Source organism: Lissotriton vulgaris, chromosome 4_1, assembly GCF_964263255.1.
Source record: "Lissotriton vulgaris chromosome 4_1, aLisVul1.2, whole genome shotgun sequence".
Lineage (NCBI taxonomy): Eukaryota > Metazoa > Chordata > Amphibia > Caudata > Salamandridae > Lissotriton > Lissotriton vulgaris.
Window position 1 is genome coordinate 1592186907 of NC_141691.1, and position 27003 is coordinate 1592213909.

The 27003-nt window shown below is 43.1% G+C and overlaps 1 protein-coding gene across 6 annotated transcripts in view; it reads left to right on the forward strand.

Annotated features, from left to right (window-relative positions):
- Positions 1 to 27003, forward strand: part of CSPP1 (centrosome and spindle pole associated protein 1) — a 1363238-nt gene that overhangs the window by 828685 nt on the left and 507550 nt on the right. For all 6 annotated transcript variants that reach the window (XM_086965839.1, XM_086965840.1, XM_086965843.1 and 3 more), the window contains one exon: positions 20092 to 20241. In XM_086965839.1, coding sequence (XP_086821965.1) covers positions 20092 to 20241 — 150 coding nt within the window. The remainder of the gene's footprint in view (positions 1 to 20091; positions 20242 to 27003) is intronic.

Consider the following 27003-nt stretch of genomic DNA (forward strand, 5'->3'; position numbering starts at 1 on the left):
AGTTTCTGCATTATTTTGACAACTTAAGAGATTATTTTTTGATTGCCGGGGTCCACGCACATGGGCGGGACTATTCACTAGATTATGACTATAACAGAGATACCCCTACTACAGAACTGGAGTTACAGGACAGAAACTACTCCTTACTTACCTTTGGTAAAGCCATTCTGGTAGAAATTCTATCTACCTGCAGATTCCTCAATGGCCCTTACCCCCCCGGTTTTGTGGAATGGTTTCCTGTAGTCCATTAATAAGACTCAAACAGCTGCACACTGCCATATTGTGATTTCTATGGCCCTGCGGCTGTGGGCACAGCCAGAGATCAAAAAGAAACTGACGTCAGTGCATGCTTGTGGTGCTCTTATAGTGGCCCTGACGTTGTATCCGGAAGTGATGGACCTAAGGCGGAGGTGCACAATGCAACCTGTTGACGCGATATAGAATTGCTTTAAAGTTTCCTGATCCAGCCTGGCACCTGGGGAAATTTCCAAATTGAAAAATCTGCTGTACGTTTTTACCAGAAAAGGTTTTACAAAAGGTAAGTCACTTGGTAATTTCTTTAGTAAAACGTATTAAATTTGATAATTGCCAATCGCACTCTAAGCATGCATTAATGGCCACCTGCTCAACTCATTGGTGATTTGACAGCCCCCTAACAAGACTGGCTTTCCTGTCTCCAAGTATAAGACCAAACTCTATTACCAAAAATATAGTGATAGACGTTGTAGAGCAGGATAGATCTTTGTTATGGCAAATGTTTCATAGATTAACTATTCTTGTAAATTTGCATGATATTTAAATCGTAAGGGATGTTCACTTTCAGCCGTGAGTCATCAGATATGGGAGAGCCCAAAATAAAAAAAACTATTTGAGCCCTTACCCAGGAAAATTATATTACTGGGGCTCGGTGACCAGTGTCATATATGCTGTACTTATTCCTCGCACATGCCCTCATAGTTAAAAACTCACATTAAGTTCCATTGTTCCTGGTGGTTGAAAAGGAGAATGAGGCAATAATAAAGGTGAGTGGAAAATAATATTTATTAAGATGAATAGTGTGCAGTAATTGTTATTATTACGTTTATCCGGAGATGATGATCGTTCCTGAATTAGCTCAGGAAGGCGGGCGTGTTGCAGCCTGCATTTGCCTGAAATAATAAGAATAATTTAAAAAGTAGCAGCAGCTGCGCTTGTGGCATGCAAGTGCCTGGTATAGCTTCCTGCTTTGAGTCATGGGGGTGCCCTGGCTTCCAGAACCGAGAGGTCCCAGAGATTAGAATGGCAGCTGATACTGTGGCTGACGGTAGGGGTTAATCATGGCCTGCCTGGCAGTTAATACTTAAGGTCTGATGTGCTGCTGCAGGCGGCTTCGTGAATTGCTTCAGTAGTGCTGCGAAGGATGCTAGCTGGCGAGTAATTCGTTCTAGAAACTTCCGTGAAACAAGACAACCCCTGCAGCATGCCTGTCTAGTCCAAGTTATCCTGCATTTCTATGTTGGGGGTAAATTTGTAAAAAATATGCACCAGCTCGTGACCTTGTGCAGATGTCTGCCAATTCTTATAGTGCCAAGCACAGTTTCTTTTACAGCTATGAGCAAATCAGTCTTGACCCTGCTACCACTGAGAACAGTCTGGCCTGAACTGCCAAGCCACGTCCTCCCTGGACCGGAGTCCAGCATCCTGGGAACGGTTTCGGGGTATCAGCCAGGCTACCTTAAATCCAGCAGCTTGGAGAGCACAGGACCCAAGTCTGGACAAACCCATCCCAATCAAGGAGACTATAGCAACATGGGATCTTCCAATATGGCGACCCACTCTTTGTCTGCAGGGATGGTGCAGGTCTGTTTCCCCGTGTTGTCTCGGATGTGAGAGTGATACTGCGGTGTGATGCCAGAGCGAGGCGGCAAACCATTTGGTGAGGTGCCTACCCCTTCCTATGACATGTATTGCCCCTTACGTTTTCAGTTGACCTCGACCCCTAAGTACCCATTCTCTTGTTCCAAACTACAGGCCAGATAAAAATCAAACAAATTATAGCTTCAGCAAGTGCTACACTGGCCAGTATGCTGGAGTTTGGGCCTTTATTAATATATCAGGAGTGCACAAGCACCATGGCTAATATACAATTTGCAGAGCCATCTATTTTTAGGTTGAGTCTAGCGGCAGCATGCTTGCGCTGCTCGCTCTGCGAGGCATGCTGTAGTAGGGTATGCTGTGGAAGCCTCGTCCATTCTCCACCCATATTTGTCATTGGCTTTGTGTCATTGTCCTTTTTAAATGCTTGATTCTGATTGGTAAATAGGCTTTTTAGTCCCTCCTTAGTACTGCCTTGTCGCCATTTGTTACCGCCCATAAGGGCTGGACCTTTTACTGGTCATGCTACACGGTCTGATTTATCATAATAAACAGCACTATATATTATTATTTTTTTTTTATTTGCAGCGCGGTCCGCTGTTACTTTAGAGTCGCGCTTGGTTATTTAATAAACTTGCTGTTTTCTTCTTCGTGAGGGGCACAGACGGGGCTAGAGCCAGGCTCGGTTCTGTTGTGGTGAAAGGCAGGCACTTTTACCTAAACAAGCATCTGCACAGCAATAGGTCTTGCATTTAATCGAGTTTGAGCTTTTGACATTGCAAATGACAACGCCTTTTTTTTGTTTTCGTTTTAAAAACATAAATAAAAGGCATGGTCATTTACAATTCCTATAGCTTAAATTGGCAAAAATGCGAGACCTATTAAATTACAAATGCTTGTTTTTGATGCTGTCTTCCACAGAGATAAATATCACTGAGCTGAATCTCTTTATCTCTCATGGAAAGTCTCTAGCCACAAGCTATCAAGAGATGGTAAAGCTTGTTCAAATTGCTGAAAGCCCATAGGCTTTCGAGCAGTCTGATAGAGGTGCAAGAATTCTAGAAGGTGGAGAAGAAAGGTAAAGGAGCAAATGAAAAAACTGCCGGAAGGGGCATTTTAAAATTATGAATCTTTTATTCAAAATGGAGCGTAGAATCCAGATGCTGATAGAATAAAGTAGATAAGAGATGGGAGCAAAGCTATATATGCTCATGGTTGACTGTGTGCTCCATGGCAATCTGAGAAGAGCTTTACTATTGAGGCAGTGTGTTTCCTATCCAGTTGGGATTACCCCCACTACAATAGGAAGCACAACCAAAGTAGTAGTGGTCTATGGGAAATAACCAAATTAAAATACAGAAGCACTGTAAGAGACTATACAGGAAGGATTCTGCTCAATCCTCCCACTTGGTTGTGCAAAGAGTGGGCCAAGGGTCAAGTGACAGGTCGGAACTGAAAGACATGTCACTTACTGCAGTAAACCAGCACAGCAGCACAGGAAAAAAGCTGTCCCACAGTGTGCGCAGTTAAGCCATGTGAGTCTTGAGGCAGGAAGTTTATTTACCCCAAATAGACAAGTGGTTATGATGTGAGGACATCTCAGTTTTGCTATAATTTCTTTCAAGAAACAAGTTCTTGTAAATTAGAAAGGTCTCCAGGTGTTGAGATTTCACATGTGCAAACATTTGTCTTCCTAGAATATACTAACGCCTACTCTCTAGTTTGCACTTTATATTTTACATTGCTAGGATTATGTACCAGTTTATGAGTAGTTAGTATTCCACAATGTATTTGTGCTTCTCACTGGTGGAATAAGTTATAATCCCATTTTGAATTACTTTGTGCTTGCGGCCACAAAGGCATTCAAATTCTTGCCTAAAGTTGCAATAATACTTGCATTTGTGATTGACAGTGCGATAACTGATCCAGTATAGGGGTATCTTTCATAGATTCACATGCCTGGATCATTCCCCGTTGTTGTAGTGGGAGTCCCACGGTACATAAATAACAAAGTAGTAAGTAATAGATTATACCTTTCCATAGGCTATTATGGTAGCAACCATATTTTCTATAGCCTATTAGTCTTCTTGTACCAAAAGGACCAATGTGAAAACTCAGCCACCCTTTAGAACCTTCCCAAGAGAGGCTGAGCCCCTCAAATGTTCACCGCACTTCGTAGTATAAGGGAGGTTCCCTGAGCTCTGCTCACTCTACTTCAAATTTGTCAGATAAGTATTTTGGATTTCTTTGAGAAGAATGTCTGATAAGAAAGGATTATTTAGAGCGGGTAAATCCTGTGGGAAGAAGAGAGTGCATGTAGATGATGCACACAAAGATTGTATTTATTGTCTTTAGGCCAGCCATGAGACAAAGCTATGTAAGATTTGCTGCACCTTCTCCACTAAGACCTTGAGAGATAGAAAAGGAAGGCTTCTACTTTTGTTTAAGAAAAAACTGTCTGCGTCTTCTGATGTTGACAGCGACACATCCTCTATGCCAATCAAGAGGCCCAGGTCGCCTGAGGGTCAGCCTGAAGAGAAGAAAAAACAAACTAAAACCTCTCAAATGCCTAAAGAATCTCTTAAAAAGGAGAGGAAAACTAAAGTCCCCTCAGAGATTGGATCCTCCCAGACTCCAGGAACGTCTAAGGAAAAGCAAGATTTACTAGCCATTCTAAAGGTAAAAATGGCCACAAGTCTTCATCAGGCGCAAGCTCACCATCGACACCTGTTCTCACTTCAAGGACGTCCACAGTGATACTCTCGTCATCGAGATCGTCGACGGTGTTTACCACGTCGACAGTGAGTTCTGGAGGTTTGATACCGTTGACGCTACCCTTGTTGACGACTGTAGCGTTGACGAGAGTCAAGACCACATCATCAACGAGCCTGACAGCAAAGCTGTCGACGACAAAGACATAGACGATGACGCCACTGTCGACGGCAAGATTATCAACGGTGAGACCGTTGACGATAACACCATCGTCGCGGCGACACCATCGTCAACGTCAAAGACACTGTCGACAACGAAACCACGTCAACGAAGGAACTACTACCATCAACGACGACACCGTCGACGACTGGAGATGTGGCAACATCAATCCTTATGGCTATGACAGTACCGTCGACGATGAAAGTTTTACTGTCAACAACAAAACAAAGAATTTATTGTACAGGTCCATCAACACCATTTCAATAACCTGCACAACAGCGGTTTAGGACACCAAAAATGGCTCCGCTTCCTCTAGCCGTCTGTTAGATGTGGGGGATTCTGATCATGATGGACAGTTTAGAGCTGCACGTAGTCCTTCAGAGCTACACGTTTAATATCAGGAGGAGGATGACGACTATGATGAGGAGGATCATTATTACCAACATTATCCTGCCCCTCCGGTGTAGTACCAACAATATTTCCAGCAGCAGTCTGTTCAATTCCCTCCAGCTTTAATTATGGATCTTCAGAGTATGTTGCCGGACTATAAACAAAGTTTTCCTCCTCAGGAGGATGTTGTAGTACCTCCTCCACCTCCGCAGGAAGCTCCTCAAACCTTGTGGTAAATTTAAATTACCTATACTTAATTTATGCGGTAAAGTTCAATAAGAATAACTCAGTCAAAAATAAGAGGCAGAGTCCGTGGCATCTGAGTTTATGAAGGTTTTATTCCTTAAAAAGGAATTGGTTCGAACCAGGTATCATGTTCCATCACCACAAGGGTTCAGGAAGGGAATGGACATGGACATGTACAATGCTTTATTAACAGAATATCATATATATAGTCAATGCATATAGTGGTGATGAATGCAGAAGGCGTAACAGCTGAGAGAAACGAGATAAGAACACATGTACGTAACAGAAGGCGTGCATGAGGGCGTACACGGAGGTGTGTGCTAGACAACGTCATATGAAACGTATCACAGGTGGGTGGATCCATAGAAGAATCCTGCAGTGTCAGCAGAAATACATGGCAGAGATGCTCGCGCAGCAGCATGACGTGTGAGTGACGTGGAACTGGAGGGTGAAGGGGACTTGACATTTAGCCCTACATGAGGAGACAGAAGTCTGGGGTGTCAGAACAACCTAATCCCAAATCATATCTAATATCTTGTGTTTGAGGAACTGTATTATCTAGAAGGAAAGGTCTCTCGGGCAGAGGCTATTCTATACTGACTGCTAGTGCGTGCATATGCGACTACGTGTCTATGTGTAAAGCAAGGGGGCCATGGGCCTACCATGGTAACAGGAGCTATGAATTACTTGCACGGAGACAGGAAGGCCGGGCCCTTTGCTCTGCAGCTGGGGAGATGTTTTCCTAAATCACTAGACAGGAATGTATTTTCGCGGAGCAGATAACTTGAAGGCTGAATACAGTCTTGGCAGGCAAGCAGGTCGAGCCAGGCACCGCTCGCCGCACAGGGAGTAAGGCAAGGGTCAGGAAGCAGCAGACTGCAGCTTTCAGAAACAGAAGGCAGAAAGGGCTCGATGGCAGGAATCAGGGCCTAACTCACCAGAGCTAGGAAAACATGAAAGTGCACCATGTAAAGACGTTGGCAAGGCACACTTAGGAACTGAATATCCGACCCATTCATGGTGGATCTGAAAGAGGACATGTTAACGTTGGACGCAAATGTATTTGCGTCTTCATAGCTGGAAGTGGAGGGAACATACATGTACCTGAAGCACGTACATGGAGCCGTTGGGGTCTACGTTAGGGGACACAATTGACCATAAAAATTCATATTACCTCATTCCCTCCTTGTCCCCTACGGACCCTTCATGATATATCAATCCTCATTACTCTATCAATCTGTTCATGTAACATCATTTGCTCTTCTTTCTTCTTACGGTGTTTTGAACGTGGACTTAAATGAGGAATACATGATGTGGCACACAAGCCGCAAATCGCTGGCCCACATTGCAGACATAGGCAACAACTGAATACTATGAGAAGGGCTATTCCTAGGAAGGATAGGACTTTCCATCCCCAAGCTGATAGTACACTCCAGAACCAACCGGACCAAGTCCAGGTGCCTGGATTCTGGTGTATCTGACTTGCAATCTTGTGAAGACGGGTTATGGCTCTATATACTGATGGCGCGTTTTCTGGAATGAAAACACAGCAGCTCGATCCGATGACTCTACAAGCTCCGCCCCTATCGGCCAGGATGACGTCAAGGACAAGACGATTTTGAAGAACAACAATCCGCATAGCAGACTGCTCCTCTGTTAAGTTACCTAGGGCGGAAGTAGTTTCATTCACTACTGCTTCGAGGGTTCTTGTTAATTTTCGTATCAATTTACTATTAAAGACAGCACCTAAATAGGGAAAGAAACCTTTATTGAAGTCTGTGTATTGCTCCCATGCCGTTTCAGTGTAGTCGACAATCGGGAGATCTCTCTTGGGTCTGACGTGTACTAGATGGGAGTCCCTATGATAATCAGGAGGGGCTAGGAAAACAGGTGGCAGAAGGAATGCAATATAACAGGTGCCATCCCAATCTAGAGGTAAGCGTATATATGCGGTATGACCACAAATGAAATAGGAATGACGGGAAGCTTTAAATGTAGACTTGCCTTTATCACTGAATTAGATCACAGTGGTACATTTACTATGACCCAGGTGTACTGAACCATTCTTTCTGACACATAATTCACCTTTGACTGGTAATACGGACATAGCGGGCAAGACTGGTTCGGTTTCGGATTCAACATTCAGAATCATGAGGTTAAGTGTAAAGTTACCTAATCCATATACTTCGTTTTCTAGATCAGTCCCTGTCCTTTTGGGAAGACCCTCCTTGTCAGGGAAACATACTTTATGCAGAACTGTGTTCAGATTTCCCCATACCCAGTTGCCCTGGTAAACTACGGAATTGGAATCTAGGGAATTAATCAAACTAAACCATGCACCACAGGAACCATTGTGTGTGAACGGGTACGGAAAGAGGGGCAGAACTCCCTTGTATTTCTGATAGGGAGGGAGTCGGCCACATATCCAACAATTAGTAGCATTGCTGGTCTGATGGGAATGATGTAACATACTAATGAATGTATTGTTGCGCAGCGCAAGTCGGTAAGATAACTCATGCGGGGGCAGTTCACTGAAAGTGTGCTCGGCAGTGACATTTAAGGAGGAATGTGCACGCTTGAAAATAGGATAGTATATATGTAACAGTATACTTGCGACAATAATCATAAGACTCAGAAAAAACATAATCAATAGTGTCACAATACAGTGACTACGAAGTGATTTACAATATTCGCGTTTCTTGAGCTGTTTCTCTCTATCTCTCTCTCTATTGGGGTCTAGGGGATACATGTCAGAAACTCGTCTAACCGATTCACCTAGGGGAGGACTTAAACAATTAAACTGTCTGACTTGCTAGACCTCAATTTTAATTTATATTCTTGAGAAGAAGTTTTCTCGACCAGGGGGAGTTTCGAGTCAGTCTGTGGAGGAGGGCAGGGCTGGGAGTCTAGATCTGGCGGCAGTCCATGGTATTTTTTAATATGACTCGAGTGAAGCCAGCCCTTGCGGCCCTCGACTTTAATTGCAGTCCTTGTAGTCAATAGTACTAGCTTCGGCGCTTCCCAACGGGGCTCCAGCGGACTTCTCCTGTCAAAGTTCCTCACGAAGACGAGGTCCCCCGGAACAACCTCATGTGGCTTCACCTCGGTGTTGTCGGGAAAGGCTGCAGCAACCTGTGAACAACATGATTGTAGTGCAGACATCAAGGAAGCAAGGTAATCTGTCAGCATGTTACAGTCAACATCAGTAATTTTGCGAGGCAGAGGCGTCCCCCACATATTCGGTGGCCTACCAAAGACCACCTCATACGGGGATAGCCCTGTTCGTGAGTGTGCGACCATTCTCATGTAAAAGAGTGCAACTGGTAAAGCTACTATCCAGTCGACGCCTTTCTCTCTACAGATCTTGGCAAGACGAATTTTCAGAGTCTGATTATGACGTTCCACGAGACCTGCTGCCTCGGGATGTCGGACACAGTGGAATCTCCATTGATAGCCTAGCAGGAGTGATACCTGCTTCATAAGCTCGGACGAGAATGGTTGACCGTTATCTGAGTATACGATGCGGGGCAAACCATACCTGGGGAAGAATTCACGAACCAGCTGCTTGGCAGTGGTCAGAGCAGTGTAATCTGGGACTGGATATGCTTCTGTCCAACGGGAGAGTGCACATACAACTACGAGGACATATTTAAATCCTCGACAACGTTCCATCTGGATATAATCCATCTGGAGGACTTCAAAAGGGTGATCGGGAGGATGAAATCCACCTTGCTCTACGGGAATGCTTTTACCTGGGTTGAACTGACAACAGATCATGCAAGTACGCACTTTCTGTTTGGCTGCTGCTCGTAAATGTTTATTGAACCAGAGGTTTTGAATACTGTCTAACATGGCTTTTTCTCCTAAATGTGCAGGACTGTGTACTGTGTTAATGATAACTTGAACCATAGAGTCGGGGAGAAACCATGTAGATTTTCCCTTCGTCATCCATCCCTGTTCTGTCTGGATCCCTCCTAGTTCAATCCATTTCTTGATTTCGTCTGGTGTAGCATGTGTCTGTATGTCAATTACATCTAGGGCGGGATCCTTAACGGTCATGCAATGTGTCGGTGTCGGGACTATTGTCTTTGTCAGGTCAGTTGTGTGAGTCTGAGTCTGAGCTGTATGCTTGGCTGTTCGGTCTGCCAGGTCGTTACCCTGGGAAATGATATCTGTGACTTTCGTATGTGCCTTGCACTTCATGATGGATATGGCTGTAGGCAGATGTATTGCGTCTAACAGAGCTTGAATGAGGGGACCGTGCTGAATTTTGGCCCCGTGAGAAGTCAAGAAACCTCTCTCTCGCCAGAGTACACCGAAGTCGTGTACGACTCCGAATGCATCACGTGAATCTGTGTATATGTTAACTCTCTTGTTCTTTGCTTGAATACAGGCTTGTGTCAGAGCGATGAGCTCTGCTGCTTGAGCTGACAGGGTGTCAATACAATTTGTTTCTATGACTTCAGTTTCTGTTGTGACTGCGTAGGCGGCCACTAATTCTCCTGTACTTGTTCTCATGCATGAACCATCCACATAAAGTGTCAGGTCTGGATCTGGTAATGCGGTATCTGTCAAGTCTTGTCTGGGTTTCGTCGTAATGGTAATGACTTCAATACAATCATGTGCCAAAGGATCTGTCTCACTTAATGGCAGAAGTGTAGCAGGGTTCAATGTATTACAACGTCTGATTTCTATGTGTGGCTGAAACAATGTCAATTCATAACCTGTCAGTCGTGCTATAGTCAAGTGCTGAGTCTGTGTTCGGTTTAAAAGAACTTCCACGGAGTGTGGAACTTGTACTGTCAATTGATGTCCTAACACTATGGAATCGCTTTGTCTGATTGCTAGAGCTGTCGCTGCTACAGATTTCAAGCACGCAGGCAGCGCCTGGGCTACTGGATCCAATGTACTAGAAAAATAAGCACACGGTTTGTGTGAACCTGCTTGATCCTGAGTGAGTACTGACAATGCAGTACCTTTGCGTTCTGTGACAAAAAGTGTAAAAGGCTTGCTGTAACATGGTGTCGCTAAAACTGGTGCTTGACATAAGGCTTTCTTTAAGTCGTCAAAAGCTTGTGTATGTTCCTGAGTCCAAGGGAGGGCAGTCGATGTCGCTGCCTCCTGGGTTGTCAACTGTATGAGTGGTTTCGCTAGAAATGCATACTGAGGGGTCCATTGTCTGCAGTAAGAAGTGAGGCCTATAAAGGCTCGTACCTCCTTTTGTGTTTTGGGTTGTGACATGTTTACAATTAACTGGATGCGGTCAGGTGTTAGCTGTCTCCCCCCTTTGGACAGCAAGTGCCCAAGGTAAACCACTTGCTGAACACAGAATTGCAGCTTCGAAGGGGACACCTTGTGTCCCTTGTCAGCCAAGAAATGTAAAACCGTCAGTGATGCTTGCTCACATTCAGGTTCGTTGCGGGCGGTGATCAGTAGATCATCGACATACTGTAACAGGGCAGTGTTGTCAGGCATGTGTATACTGTCTAGTTGTCTTTTCAGTGCTTGGCTATAGATGCTGGGGCTTTCTGTGAATCCTTGAGGTGCGCGTGCAAATTTGAAGCTTCGACCACTTAAACAGAATCCGAAGAGATATTGGCTTTCCGGATCAATGGGTACACTAAAGAAGGCGTTCTTCAGATCAATTACAGTAAAGAACGCTGCTTCGGAATCAATGGCAGTCAATAGAGACGAGATGTCTGGGACCACGGGATACTGTGGTACAATGCATTTATTCAGTTCTCGTAAATCGATCACCAATCGATAAACTGGGGGTGCATTTGGATCAGTACGTTTACGGATTGGAATGATAGGGGAGTTACATAGATTTGAGTCGGTTTCTACAACCACTCCTTGTGCAATGAGCTCGTCAATGATTTTCAGCAAAGCCACTACAGCATCTGGGGGTAACTTGTATTGTCGGATTCGTGGTAAGACTACTCCTGGCTTGAGTGTGACTCGATATGGTGTAATGTGCATACAACCTACATCAGTGGGGCCTTGTGCCCATAAATGTGCAGGAACATTCTGTAATCTGGGATCAATATCTCTCAACACATAGTGACCCTTAAAGTCACGTAAGAACAATCTTACTCCTTCCGGAGAACAGCAAATCACAGCTCCTAGAGCTTTCAGTGTCTTGATACCTAACAAGTTTTCTGGACATGATTTCGTTAATAACAAATCTGTAGTGCGAGACAACGGACCAACTAAAAGAGGTACTGGTTTCGATACTTCATTTACAATAGGTTTGCCTGAAAATCCAAGGGAAACATTCTGGGAGCCTGAGAGGGGTGCCCCTGGGACCTCGTCATGACTTATTGTTGTTCTGCTTGCCCCTGTATCAATCAAAAACTTTCTATCTTTTCCTAACACTTGGCTATGTACGTAAGGACCCTCTTGATCTACAGGAACCTCAATAAGAGGCAACCCAACTTCCCTCTCTAGGCTGTTTCATGTGTATCGCTGATAATCGGGATAATCAGTTTGGGCATACTGGTACATCTGTTGCGTTGCATGTTGTGTTGCGGCAATCAGTTGTGGCTGTGGTACCGCTACGGTCTGTACTGTCTGTTGTGAAGCTTGCATAGGCTGGATATTCTGTGGTACTTGTTGTTGGACCTGGTCCTGTCTAGGTTGACGCGGTCTTTCTTTAGTCTTACCTGTAGCTATATTGTGTTTCAAAACTGCACAATCGTTTATGTAGTGACCTGGCTGTTTACAATAGTTGCATGTCCCTTTAACAGGAGCTGCTGAATTATTGGACTGTGTCATGCCCTTTTTCTGACCGTCAGCTGGAACTGACTGAGCTACTAACATTTTCATTTTCGTATCTTTCATGCGTCTTTGTTCGTGCTCATGTTCTTCTCTAATTCTGTTCTGGTGGTACTGTAACATTTGTAACATTTGGGAAGGCGTGTTTGCTTGCCATGTGCTCTCGACTTTCAGAACACGATTCTTGACTTGGGCCAGAGAATTTTCGACTAACTTGGATACAAAAAGGTGTGGATATGACTCGCTACTTGCTTTCAGGCCACTATTAATAATAAAACATTTCTCAAATCGGGAATAAAAATCACTAGTGTCTTCATCGGGTTTCTGTTTGCAGGCTGAGATTGCATCCCAGTCCTCCTTTTTCGTTGCTAATAAACGTGGTAATACTTGTACTAACAATCCTGGTAATGCTTTAGTTTTGTCCCCAAGCCCTAGGCCTGGGGTTCTAGTATTTTCTTCGTTCTCTAATGCAGCCCAATCAATCTTTTGCTCTCCCACCTCCCATTCTTTTTCTTTGAGTTTCTCGTAAATACCGACAGGCAATAATACTTTCAATATTTTCATGATGTCGGGATAGGTATAATCACCCATGAGTAACATGTCTTTTATTTCACGGTGGAAACCTGCAGGGTCTTTATCGTGACTGGGCACTAATTTCTTCATTTCCAATAGTTCCATTTTTGTTATGGGCGTGTACACAAACACACGTCTAAAGGTATTATCATCATTCCTGACTGGATGCACTTCTCGCAAGGGATTTTGTCTGTCTATGTAAAACATTTTTCTTTCTGGGGGTGGAGCTGAGACAAACTGTGGATTCAGGAAAGTACTATATCTGTGTCGATGTTCTAAAATTACTTTAATTAAGTCGGTACCCAGGCCCCTCCATTTATTCATGAGTAGTTCTATTAATACATCAGGTAAGGGACCTGGATCAGAATGTTGGCTCTTATACAATATTAGGAGGTGTTGTATCATGTACATACTAGCTAGTCGCTGTTCGTCTGGGGAAAGATTCAAAAAGGTCTGCACTAATGCGTCATCACTATATTTATCAGAATTGTCAGCCCATTGTACTGCTGACCTGGCTAATTCTTGCTCATCCATGGAGTCGAGTACATGGTACCCCATTCGTTCTTGAAGTATTTTATCAGTAGCCTGAAATAGATGTTCAGGAGTCTTCGGATTTGACATAGCAGAGTGAAAAAGTCTCTTGCTTTCTGGACGTATCAGTTTATTCAAGGATCTACCCCTTCCTACATATGCTATCGTTCCTCTATCTTCTGTCTCTGTCTCTGGCTCATCCTCTGAGGATTTATTTGCATCTGATTCTGCTTCCCTTTCAGCTTTCGCTTTTGCATGGAATACTACTACTTCTTTACGAATTTTTCTGTACATGCTCTCTATACAACTTTGTTTATCATGTTTTCCGTCTGAAATATTCTGACTCCATGCAGTTAGTACCTTCATCTCTTCTTCATTTACACCAGGCCGGTCTCGTTCTCTTATGAAACAGTTTATGAAGAATCTTAATAGTAGGCTCTGAATGTCTACTTTCTGATGCGCCATGGCCTCCTGAATACATTCCGGACCCTCCCCCGTCTGAACAAAATGATATATCCTGTCTAGATTAGCTTTTATTCCTGGAAACAGAACTAAAAAGTCTGCAGCACGTCTTATACGTATTGGGGCTAATAACATGCAACCATCTTTGCCTGGTATGGGGTCATATCTACAGTATGTGATAAGTTCTTTCGCCTTTTTATTGCTAATCGGTCTTGGAGTACGTTGCATTGCTAGTTCTTTAGTATTTAATCGATGTACTGGTGGCGGGGTCTGGAAACCTCCTGATGCACCTCCTGAAGCGGAGGCTTGAGCATGATCCGTCGGTAGGGCCGTGTCAGGCCCAAAAGGATTAAGCAGATTAATAGGGTTAATGGGGTTTGCAGGAAGTGGTGGAGGAGTGTCCTGTCGTTGGGGATGACGGTCAGGGGGATGACGATCAGCGGGTGGTATGCGTGCAGGCGGAACATTGATATATTCGGGAGCTACATCGTCTAAGTAGGAAGAAAGGAAAATCTCTGCTGCGGTCTTGTGACGTAATTTAGTCGGAACCAATGGAGGGGGCTGATCTTTCGGTACTTCCGGGGTCGCCTTGGGCAGGCCCTCGGCCAGGACTGGATACAATCCTGTCATAATAGCATTACTACGTCTATCGTGTTGTTCTATCCTAACTCGTTCTCCTTCTTCTAGTAGTTCTTTTTCTTTGGCTTTTTCGGAATCCTCTTTACTTCTCTCTGCTTTTCTGAGTGCTTTCTCTGTCAGTCTGTGCGATTCTTTACGCCATAATTCAATGGCATCTTTCTGTGACTGTCTGGCTTTCTTTTTCCATAATGCTTCTTCTACTCTCATGATGCACTCGGCATCCCATGTCCCTGTAACGGGCCATCTCTGATTCTCTGCTAGATCTTTGGTGTAGTCCACCCATAAGTCGAGAAATAATACAGCATCTAAGCCGTGTTTGTGGTACATAAAGTACCCTGGAGTGTCCCTGGGTGGGATGGGAACAGCTTCCTCGAGTATCCCTTTTCTAGTTCCTATCTGTTTCAGTTTAGAAAACAGCGGCATGTTGAGCCGTGATACTGGTACTTGATACTTACTCGTATTTGGACACCACTAATACAATAAACACAGTAATGAAAATCAAACAATCACTCATACCACGACATCAAAACACATAAAAACATTTCGAAAACGGACAACAATAACTAGAATAAAACTAGCTACCTGCATACTGGATATACTGCTAAACAGTACAGATACACCGCTAAACAGTGCAGACCGGGTCTGCGTACCCAAACCCATCTTGACCGGACACAAACTAATGCACCCGTCTAGATGCGTCCCCAGCAACGGTACTCACCGGGAAGCACGGAACGGAAGGCCTCGGAAACTCGACACTGGACTGGACCGGACTGGACTGGACTGGACTCGATTCGTGACGTAGGTACTTCGGAACTTCGGAACTGGTGGGCCTCTGAATACCTCGGACCTTGCTCTCTCAGCTAGGCTCTGGTCGGGATCCTCCGCACTCCTCACCGCCTCGTCTGGGTGTCGATCGCAGCCTCAGTCACCTCCGTTGGCCTGAGGGAGATACAGGAAATCCTGCGGGTACGCGTAGTTGTCCGTCCGGCTGTGGCAGGGGACTAGGCCTGCAACGCACAGCCGGCGCGTAAGGTGGGGGAGGGGTTCCTGTTCGGGCGCCAATTATGTGGTAAATTTAAATTACCTATACTTAATTTATGCGGTAAAGTTCAATAAGAATAACTCAGTCAAAAATAAGAGGCAGAGTCCGTGGCATCTGAGTTTATGAAGGTTTTATTCCTTAAAAAGGAATTGGTTCGAACCAGGTATCATGTTCCATCACCACAAGGGTTCACGAAGGGAATGGACATGGACATGTACAATGCTTTATTAACAGAATATCATATATATAGTCAATGCATATAGTGGTGATGAATGCAGAAGGCGTAACAGCTGAGAGAAACGAGATAAGAACACATGTACGTAACAGAAGGCGTGCATGAGGGCGTACACGGAGGTGTGTGCTAGACAACGTCATATGAAACGTATCACAGGTGGGTGGATCCATAGAAGAATCCTGCAGTGTCAGCAGAAATACATGGCAGAGATGCGCGCGCAGCAGCATGACGTGTGAGTGACGTGAAACTGGAGGGTGAAGGGGACTTGACATTTAGCCCTACATGAGGAGACAGAAGTCTGGGGTGTCAGAACAACCTAATCCCAAATCATATCTAATATCTTGTGTTTGAGGAACTGTATTATCTAGAAGGAAAGGTCTCTCGGGCAGATGCTATTCTATACTGACTGCTAGTGCGTGCATATGCGACTACGTGTAAAGCAAGGGGGCCATGGGCCTACCATGGTAACAGGAGCTATGAATTACTTGCACGGAGACAGGAAGGCCGGGCCCTTTGCTCTGCAGCTGGGGAGATGTTTTCCTAAATCACTAGACAGGAATGTATTTTCGAGGAGCGGAGCAGATAACTTGAAGGCTGAATACAGTCTTGGCAGGCAAGCAGGTTGAGCCAGGCACCGCTCGCCGCACAGGGAGTAAGGCAAGGGTCAGGAAGCAGCAGACTGCAGCTTTCAGAAACAGAAGGCAGAAAGGGCTCGATGGCAGGAATCAGGGCCTAACTCACCAGAGCTAGGAAAACATGAAAGTGTACCATGTAAAGACGTTGGCAAGGCACACTTAGGAACTGAATATCCGACCCATTCATGGTGGATCTGAAAGAGGACATGTTAACGTTGGACGCAAATGTATTTGCGTCTTCATAGCTGGAAGTGGAGGGAACATACATGTACCTGAAGCACGTACATGGAGCCGTTGGGGTCTACGTTAGGGGACACAATTGACCATAAAAATTCATATTACCTCAACCTCCGGCCACTCCGGTAATACCACCAGTTCCCATTACTCCTCATCCTCCCAGAGACGACCCTACTACGTCTGAAGAGGAACAGGAAGAAGGTGAGCTACCAGACCCCTCTCCGCCAGCGGATGAGTGGGATGATTACATAGTGCAAACTCCTTCACCACCGCCTCATCATCCTTCGGATTCGCCTCCTGAGGATATCGGAGGATTCCATAATATTATGGACAGAGCTGCTAACCGATTTCATTTTCCAACTGTGGTCCATCAGTTGGATTGTTTCCTGTATGATTTTAAAGACCGGAAAAGGTCAGGTCAATACCCATCATTGACCATGTTTGGCAAGAAGGGATAAAAGTCATGAAAGCACCAGCTTCTGTAGGTCCTGTGCTTCCCAGGTTAGATTAAAAATGTAGTGCACCGGAGGGCTCTCCAGCGTGTCCTACAAGTCACCCTAAACCTGACTCAGTGATATCTCAAGCAGCGCAAAGGCGCTATTCGATAAATAATGAACCCCCTCCCCAAGCGCCTTGAGACCCTCTGGGTGAGTAGTGCGCTATATAAATCCTTGAACTTGAACTTGAACTTGAAGGAAGGCAGACTCCTGGATTCCATTGGAAAAAAGTTCTCTTCAATGCGGCAGTCTCTGTAAGGGCGGCTTTCTTCCCCCGAAAATGGTGCGACGATTTCCAAGCATATCGATCAATGGAGAACCATCACTTCAGACAAGTGGGTCCTGGATCTCGTTTCTTATGGCCACACACTGGAGTTCATCCAAAAACCGCCCAATACTCCTCCCAGGGGATCGCACACCCCTCACATTCACTTGCTGAGAAAAGAAGCATGTGTCATGCTTCAGAAAGGGGCAATAGAAAAGGTCACTTTTTCCCAAAAGAGGAAAGGTTTCTACTTACGCTTCTTTCTCATTCTCAAAAAGGCAGGCGAGTTGAGGCCTATCCTAGACCTCAGAAAATTGAACAAATATCTAAAGAACCAAACATTCAGGATGGTTACTCTTTCAGACATCCTTCCTCGCCTCAACAAGGGCGATTACATGACTTCATTGGATCTCGAGGATGTATATTTCCATGTCCCTATTCATCCACAGCACAGGAAGTTCCTGAGGTTCACAGTGGCTGGTACCCACAATCAATTCCGAGTTCTTCCATTTGGCTTCAAATCGGCTCCACGGACGTTTACAAAATTCCTGGCTCCGACGACTGGCTGCTAAAGGCACCATCTTCTCGCTTAGTGGAGACAGCAACAAACGATTGCCTCTCGCTTTTCCACAAACTGGGTCTCTCGGTCAACTTTCAAAAATCTTCAACTTACCCAAATCGGATAATGACATTTCTGGAAGCAAGGCTGGACACCATCAAAAACAAAGTTTTTTCTCTGAGGAAAAAAAACAGGTTAAGAGCTTTGGCACTCAAACTACACAGAAAAAAAGTGTGTTTCAGGGGGAATGTTCAAATCTCTACTGGGAATGCTCTCTTCCGCAATAGATCTTGTACCTCTAACTCAATTGCACATGAGACCTCTTCAAGAGGAATTACATATTCAATGGGTTCAACCCTCAGGCTCTTTCAACAATGTAATCAAGATCACTTCTCGAATGAAGGAAGCCCTCAAGTGGTGGACTCCGACTTCTCATCTCACCCAAGGCCAGTCTTTACTCCCAGTCATACTGGATTTAGTGGTCCCAACGGATGCTTCTATGGAAGGATGGGAAGGACACTTACAGGACCTACAGGTACAGGGAAGATGGTCCTTTGACCAACGGCAGATTAAAATAAACAGGCTGGAGCTCAAGGCCATTTTCTTATCTCTTCGAGCTTTCCTTCCTCGCATACAGGGATCGTCAGTGTTGATCCGCACGGACAACACCACAAGCATGTTTTATATAAACAAGCAAGGAGGTACAAAATCCCTGACCCTGTCTCAAGATGCGCAGGAGTTGTGTAACCGGTTAACGCTCCATCGCATTTCGCTCACAGCAGAACATGTCCCAGGCCTTCGAAATACCTTGGTGGAAACCTTGAGCAGAACGAACAACAGCTGTCACGAGTGGGAGCTGGAGCAAACACAGCTGGACGAGATATTTGCAGTCTAGGGGAACCAATGCTAAATATATTTGCGACACAGTTAAACTCAAAATGCCAGTTCTTCGCAAGCAGGTTCCCTCTCCTGAACTCTCGAGGGAATGCTCTTTTGATGCGTTGGTCAGGGATCTATGCTTACGCTTTTCCCCCACTCCGCTGATACCCAGGGTTCTCACAAAGATGAAATGGGAGCGCTGCCAGATTCTCCTAATGAGTCTTGGATCAGATGCCTAAAACTTGGCTTAATTGTATCAGTGTCTTTTAGCCACTGGATTGAGACCTACATTGTAAGGCGCTGCTCAGGGGAGAATTTCTCACTCACTGTCATGCTATTGGTTATTTGGTGAATCATTCTGCTTCCAAGAGAGTGCTTGAATTGGAAATGCATGCAGGGCTATTTATACCTAAGAAGTACCCAAAGCCATCACACTTTGTCACATTCAATTATTTGTTTTATACACTCATTGTATAAAAAATACATTTTGTTCCTGCAGCATGCATTTTTGAATTCTTATGTCATAAATCGAATGTTAGCCTGAACTCACAATTGCCTTCTACCACAACAGATGGCCATCTGAGGGTTCAAGCAGGCATTATGTGATAAATAAGTAAATATGAGGGTTGTGTGTGTACAAACATTTTGATATGTGGACACATAAGAACCTCAATTCTGCACCACAATACCACTGTAATCAATATAATTGATACTAACACCAATGCTGCGAATAAGGCCAATTTCATCCCCACCACACAACCACAGCCAATAACACACCATAAATGCCAAAATACTACTAATACCACCAATTTTTCCAGCACCAAAGTCCCTACTGCCCTCCACCAATAATCCCCCCCAGTACTACCAAGGTCAGCATCAATGTCACTACCAATACCACACTATTTACACCCCCACCTCCGATACTACCACTCCGACCATCACCACCATCACCATTGCTCCAGTTCCACTACCACCACCGATATCTGTATTACTACCACCATTAATGCCACCACCTGTATCTTCAACACCACCAGCACTAGCACAACTACAATAACTATCAAGAATTCCTATACCACACCTCTACCAACCACTTACTTGGCTACCCAGGTAGGTCTGGCGTCAATGTTCAAATCCAGGAAGTTTTGTCAGTGCTTGTTTTTAGATTGCCATCTACAATAGAATTACTGTGACTTGTAGGTACTGGTTTTACAGCCTCTGTAGCCATGGGCCGTTGGGAAAGTGTGCAGTTCTCGTGTGCACCTAAACGTGAAATGGAAAAACATACATGCAGCCTCCCACAATGTAAAACAAGTCATTGTAAATTGATGTATTTATTTTACAGATTGAGGAAAAGAGGCGTAAAGAAGAAGAGGAGCGAGAAAAGATTAGACTAGAAGAGGAAAGAGAGGAAAAACGATTAGCTGAGCAGAGAGCTAAAATGTTAAGAGAATTCGAAGAAGAGCAGAACAAGAAGAAAAGGAAGGAAGAGGAGGTACATTTTTGCAATTTCATTAAATTGTCAACCTGGCTGCCCCGCACAATCGTTTGTACCTGTGCTTGTGTTGTTTTTTTTGTCTTGTTCTGAAGTCCATACTTGATTTTCATGGTCAGAAGTCGCTCACAAAGTATATGTACCAGTAGTTGCTGGCCAGCGTTCATCCAGAAATTGAGTAAGTTGAGGATGGGCGGGGAAAACAGTGCATACCTGTATTTTCATTGTCATGAAGTTTCACAATCAGAATTTTACAATAACTTTTGTTGCCAAACTGCCCTCAACAATACTGTGATTTTGATACATGTGTAACTTCAACTGTGGTCACTGCAGTACACTGCTGGTGTCACTTAGAGATTGGAGAAATGCACACCGTATTTGTTTTCTTTGTCCGAATTACACATTATTTAAACATTTCTGAATGAGGGTAAATTTGGAATTCTTCATTTTAGAGTTAGTTAGACATGGCGTTTCTGCACTGTGCAGCAGAATATGTTTGTGCTTAAACTTGGGTACATCTCAGTACAATACTCCTCCCCTGTTTCTTAGAAAGTACAACCTTCCGAATGCTCCTTGAGATATGCTGCTATGATCACTCATTACTACATTTCACTTCGTGTACAGATGACCATAAATATCAAAATTTGAAATGCTGAACCCCTCGGTCTAATGAGATTACGACCCCTGAATTACTCAAATGTCAAAATGTGAGCAAATTCAAGTGATGGTTAATTTGGTATCACGTGGTGCTGAATTTACACACACACTTTTTATCACGTCTTGCCAATGTGCGTAATAAAAGAGCCAAAACATATTTAACATGGTACACTACTGTTATTAGTAGTTGTCTTTGATCTAGAAAGAAAAACACACCGAGTACTTCGATTTAAATAAAAGGTATTGGTTTTCTATGCTAATGATACTAATGTTTCTTTTAAAAGCCCCTAGGTTAGTATTATGTTTTATTTTACTTGGAAAAACCAGTAGAAAAGCAACAAACCCCTTAGACTGAAAAATCACATGAAACTGAGGGAGAAAATTATAGCAATAGCTGCAACAACCACAAAAAATAATTGAGGCGCCAAACTGGGGCGTGAGGACGTGCTCAATCAGCCATAACGGTTTCACATGAATTTGTTCTGTCATATTTACTTACAATGCATGAAAAATAACATATTTCAGAAACATACAGGAGTGTAAGGTCATAGATGACAATTTTTGAAACATTGCACCAATAAAGTTAACAATGATTTCTGCTGAGGTGCTCCATGATGCGTGTAAAAGTGCTTGTGCAGTGCAAAAATAAGTGTATAAAAGATAAGCAAGAGAAATCCATGAAAAACCTTCGCAATCATTCTATATGAAAGCCTGGCCAAAGCACATAGTTCATAGGGTCACTACAACTAGGACAAGTCTGTTGGATTTCCAAGGACTGTGTTAGCCCAACTTATTCCTTTTGATACAGGCAGGAAAGATAGATTCACCGATGTTTCAACCTGCTGGGGAAGCGATTCAGTTGTGCAACAAGGGGGAAGGGGGATCTTCTTCAGGACAACTGAAAGAAACACCTGCATATTAAATAAACCATGATCAGTCTCGTATGTGTATACATGAACACAAATACCCCAATAAATGGGAGAAAAAGGCAGGACTTACCAAGTCGTATAGAGGATTGGCAGAATAGTTGACATATAGCTATTATTAGTTCATGAAAAAGTATTGAAATAAATCAAATGTGTCATAATCACAGGCCTACAAACGATGTGAGTCGAGGCAAGTTGCAAAAATAGGGAAGGCTCGTCAAGTCTTTTTTGGAGAAAGCCAATGAATGAAATATCATTAAATACCCAGTGCTCCCACTTCGGGGCAAACCTATAGGTAGAGGAAAATCACTTTCAGAAAATGTTTCAGCAAAGAAAATAAACCGAATTGACTGATGCATAAGTTTGTGCACTGACCAAGAGCTGTGCAAAATCAATCCAGGATAATTCTTTAAAAGTCGCCTCGAACTGAAAACTATAATAAAAGAAAAAAGAGAAGCTACTGAACTATAAAGAAAAAGATAAAGAATAAGAAAAACAGTACATACACTGCCTCGTACTTTTACTGTGAAAATAACTTCTCTATGGCCTTTTCCGACATTGCACATGCATGCATGATCTGTCAGACTAAAGGTCAGCCACCCCTGCACGCATGTGTGCATGTGGAGAGCGAAAAGCAGATGGCATCCTTCCAAGATGGCAGACGCTGATTAGCATTTTAGGCCAAAGGATGAGATGCACACCACATATGCACGCTGTGACAAGAGGTAGAAAGCACCCTCTCATGCTGGCCAGTGCCAACGTGCTATTTGTGAAAACATTGCTCACAAATGGTGCAGGCTCACAAAAACAAGGCACCAGAAAATAAAATTGTTTTGGCAAATGCATCTGGGTAAATTAATGTATTTGAAGCTGAAAAGAGTCCAAGGTAGAAAAACTTGGAAGCTTTTTATACTACAGATAATGTGTTGTCAAGAGCAAACGGGGAGCACAATTTCCCCAAAGAAACGTCCCAAATTTAAACAATCATATGAGGTAATGAGCACAGCTTGGAAACATTGTCTGTGGACCACATATATCATAAAGGGACTGGCAATGAATTGGATAATTGAATACAAGACTGCTCTTAAATGAATAAAGTTATGCCATAGATAATGTAACCAATGAGTTTATTATACATAGTTCTCCATTCTGAATAATCTAATGAAAGAATGGCTGCTCACATCACAAAGAGACCTGACAGAAAATGGCAACACAAGGTGAATGAAGTGATTTCAGAATAGCGAGGAACTACAAACAATGTAATCAATGACATATTATACATATCTATCCACTGTTAAAAGAGGCTACTTGTCAGTTGGGTTCCGCAACTTCATTAAGAACGTTTTGTACAGTGCTCAAAAGATATATCTATTTACATTCTCTCAAATTAAGTATTGCAGCAGTGTCCCCGCCTCTGGGATTCTTGAAAATCTTTTAAAGTACAAACCATTTAAGCTCTTCAGCTTTATGGTTAGTGTTAGAGTAATGATCAACTAGGGGAGTACCCAGAGTTTTGCATCTGATGCGTCTAAGGTGTTATAAAATCCTGGTTTTAACCTTCTGTTTTGTGTGACCCACATAAACCAGGTTACAGTGACATTCAATGATGTGTAGCATATCAGTGCTGTTACAATGTGTGTGATCTTGAAGACTGAACCTTTTTTTTTTACCATGTTTGAAATCTTTAAGTTCTACGGTAAGGTCACAGGCTTTACATCCTCCAATCTGTGATGACCATAATTCGGGGGAAAATTGCCATAGTCTCATAAATTGATATGCATTGGTGAGGGTGGCAGGGCTGTGACAACATGGTCCCGTATATTTTTCTGTCTTTTGAATGCAAATTAGGGTTTATCATCAATATCAATATCAATTTCATCCTGGATCAGACCCCAAGTTTTTGTTAATAGCCTTTTTGATTTCATTACTAAGTGAACAGAAGGTAGTAACACGTGTGAGTCTGTCGTCACAGTTGGTGCTATTGTTGGATTTGGGCACCAGTCAGTATTCTCCAAGAAAATACCAGGCCCTCTTTCTAGCTCTTTTTAATAGATCCTTGGGGTATCCACGTTCAAGTAGCTTTGTGATTAGTATATCGGACTCTGAAAAATAATCAACCCTGTGGAAACAATTACACTTGATCCTTAAAAATTGACCATATGGAAGGTTGTCCCGGAAGCTTCTTGGGTGTTGGCATGAGTACCTCAAGGGAGTGTTACGCTTCGTGGATTTTCGAAAGAGGGTAGTTTATAGTGCCCTTTCTGTTGTTTTGATGGTAATATCAAGACAATTGGTCTCCCTATCACTATGTGATCAGGTGAATTGGATATCGGGGTATCGTTTATTGAGCCATTCCAGAAATAAATTGAGCCTATTTTCGTCTCCTACCAATGTAATCAGAATGTAATCTTTATACCTTTTCCAGAGTGTGATATCTCTGAAAGGATTGGAACATGGGTATGTGAAAGAATGTTAATACTTGTCTATAAAAATGTTAGCCAGGTTGGGTGCGAACCCGACCTCCATCTCAGTACCTTTTTACTGAAAACAATACTCCTTCTGAAAGATGAAAAAGTTCTTACTCAAAGTAGCGCCAGGAAACCAGCGGGTACCTACATGGGCTGATCTTGGAATCAAGTACCACCCTAACAACATCTAGGGCGGCTTGTTGGCGAATAATTTGTGTGTTGGGAGGATATGTCCAAGGTGAATAATAACTGGGCACCTGCTCTAAACTGATGGCCCTCAATCTATTTGATGATATCCATAGTGTTACGAACATAGGCGCAGGTGTTGTGTACTAAAGGCTTAATAGATATGACATTGTAATCACTTAGTAGTTCTAAGATGGAACCACAGCCAAAATACAATGGGGCGGTCAGGGGGTTTGTCCAAGCTTTTTTGTATTTTTGTGAGAATTCTGGAATGTTTTTTGTTTAGGCATTCAAACTCATGATTGCTCAGGTAACCCTCTCTAAGCCCTTTTCTGGTCACATTCTTGATCAAATTACAAATATTAGGAGTAAGATCTCCTCTCAAATTGGCATAATGTTTCTCCACGTTTAATTTTGACAAGATCTCTTTTTATAATCTTCAATATTCTGGACCACTATTGCACATCCCTTATCTTCTGGTTTTATTATGATTTTCTCATTTTTCTCGAGTTAGATCAGACTGTTATTCACTGAACAGCTAATATTGTGCTTGACATAAACTCTTTTATTAAGGAAATGGCCACATCCCTGAGGACAACCTGTTCAAATGCAAGGATTCTGTGGGGCTTGTAATGTGCTGGTGGAGTGAAAGTTGAGGGAGGTCTGAGGCCTGTGACATCGTTCTTAAATTTGTACAGGACCTATTTAAAATAATGTTTCAGCTGATTTTTCTAAAATATTGGTGAAGTGCTATCTTAATATTGAATACATTTGGTATACTAGTGGGAACAATTGACAGACTCTTAGGCAGGACACTAAGCTCTCCTTCTGTAAGGACATGGTTCAATAAGTCGAACACAAGGCTGACTTGTCATTGGTGTGGTTGCAGACCTACCACCTGTACTATTGGCGTCTCATTAAGATTTCCCCATGGGATTTCTTTGGGTAAGATCTCTCTGCTTGCTGTCTCTTACCTCCGTTCTGACTCCAGTCCTGGCCAATGCCCTGGGTCTGTCTCCATCTGTTGTCCCCTAAAAAGTTCCCTGATGAAAATCCTTAAAGTCTTGTATGGGTGTATTTCTGTGTTAGTGGATATGGATGATTCTGAAAAAGTAATACATTTACAAGGCAAGCGTTTTCCTCTATCGGTGAAACAAACTTGTCTTGGTGATACCTCCTGGAGGTAAGGATAAGTCACTTTTTCTCAAAAGATTAAATATCCATAGTTAGTTTGTCATGTTTCATGTGCTAGGTGACAGTTCTAAGTTACTGTACTGTCTTATCAAGTTTCCCAAGGACTTCTTTCTAGTGGATCAAAGTATCATCATCAAGTATTTCTCGTTTGAGATCAGCTATCTCTTTAGTCTGTTTGTTTTATGTATTATAAAGCTGTATCCACCCCCAACACCATTAAGTACCTAAAGAAATTATTAGGCACAAAACTGAAAGTTTCCTCAAATTTGGGATCTTGAATAGATATGGCAATAACAAAGATTTGAATTCCTGTAACCTTATTGATGAATCAAATACTTGAAACCTTGCTTTTAATCATGAAAAGCTGCAATCTGGTATGAGGTTTTTGCTCACAAATGTGTCTTGTTTATGTTTCATACAGCAATTTCAGCACTGCACGAGCACTTTTACACTTATCAAAGAGCACCTCAATATTTTCCTTTTCATACATTGTAAGTGAATCCAACAGAACCATTTCGTGTGATATAGTGTTTAAAGCCCAGGTTCTGAGGAACACAGGGTAACCCCATACCATAGCAGCGATCAACCATGACAACATGGAGAAGATACTGGCACCACAATGTCTGTTAAAGGTCTATGTTGTCACCCCGCCAGACATGTGTACTCCCTGCATGTGTGAGACTCACTCACACATGGTTCTAGTGCAGTGTTTGGTCTAGATCGTGTATATTGAGCAGTGAACAGGGGAAGGAGCAGAAGCGACAGCTCAGAATTGCACAGCGATAGTACAGTCAGGGGAACTAGTTCTATATGGGTGACATGGGTCTGTCAAATGTCTGGAAGGTGTACACGCAAATGTTAATATCTGCTATAAATAACAAAGTGTAATTAAATATCTACCACATTCAGTCCCAACTTTATCATAAAAGAATGATAAAGAAAATATTTTTAATTTTGAGGTAGAAAAAAAACATTGAACGTACTCACGAACAGCACAGAAAGATGAAGTGCTGGGACAGAATCACAAGTCTACAAGAAGAGTGCCTGGAAATGGGCGATAGTTGTCATACTGTTGTGTTCAAGCTTTCTGTCACCTTATATAGTCGCAATTATCGCTTTGCTTTTGAGGTTTTGACTAAAGAAAGAACAGCAAAATATGATCTGGTGTGGTTAGAAAATGTAAAGCAGATGGTAAAAGAAAGTCAGTGGCCTTTTGGAGAAAATACTCTCAAATATGGAGTTGCAGTGAAGGTGATGGCCTATGTGGGTTTGCAAATTTATGCATTCCAAATCACACCACAGTAAAAGCAGACCTAGTGTGGAAAATCAGT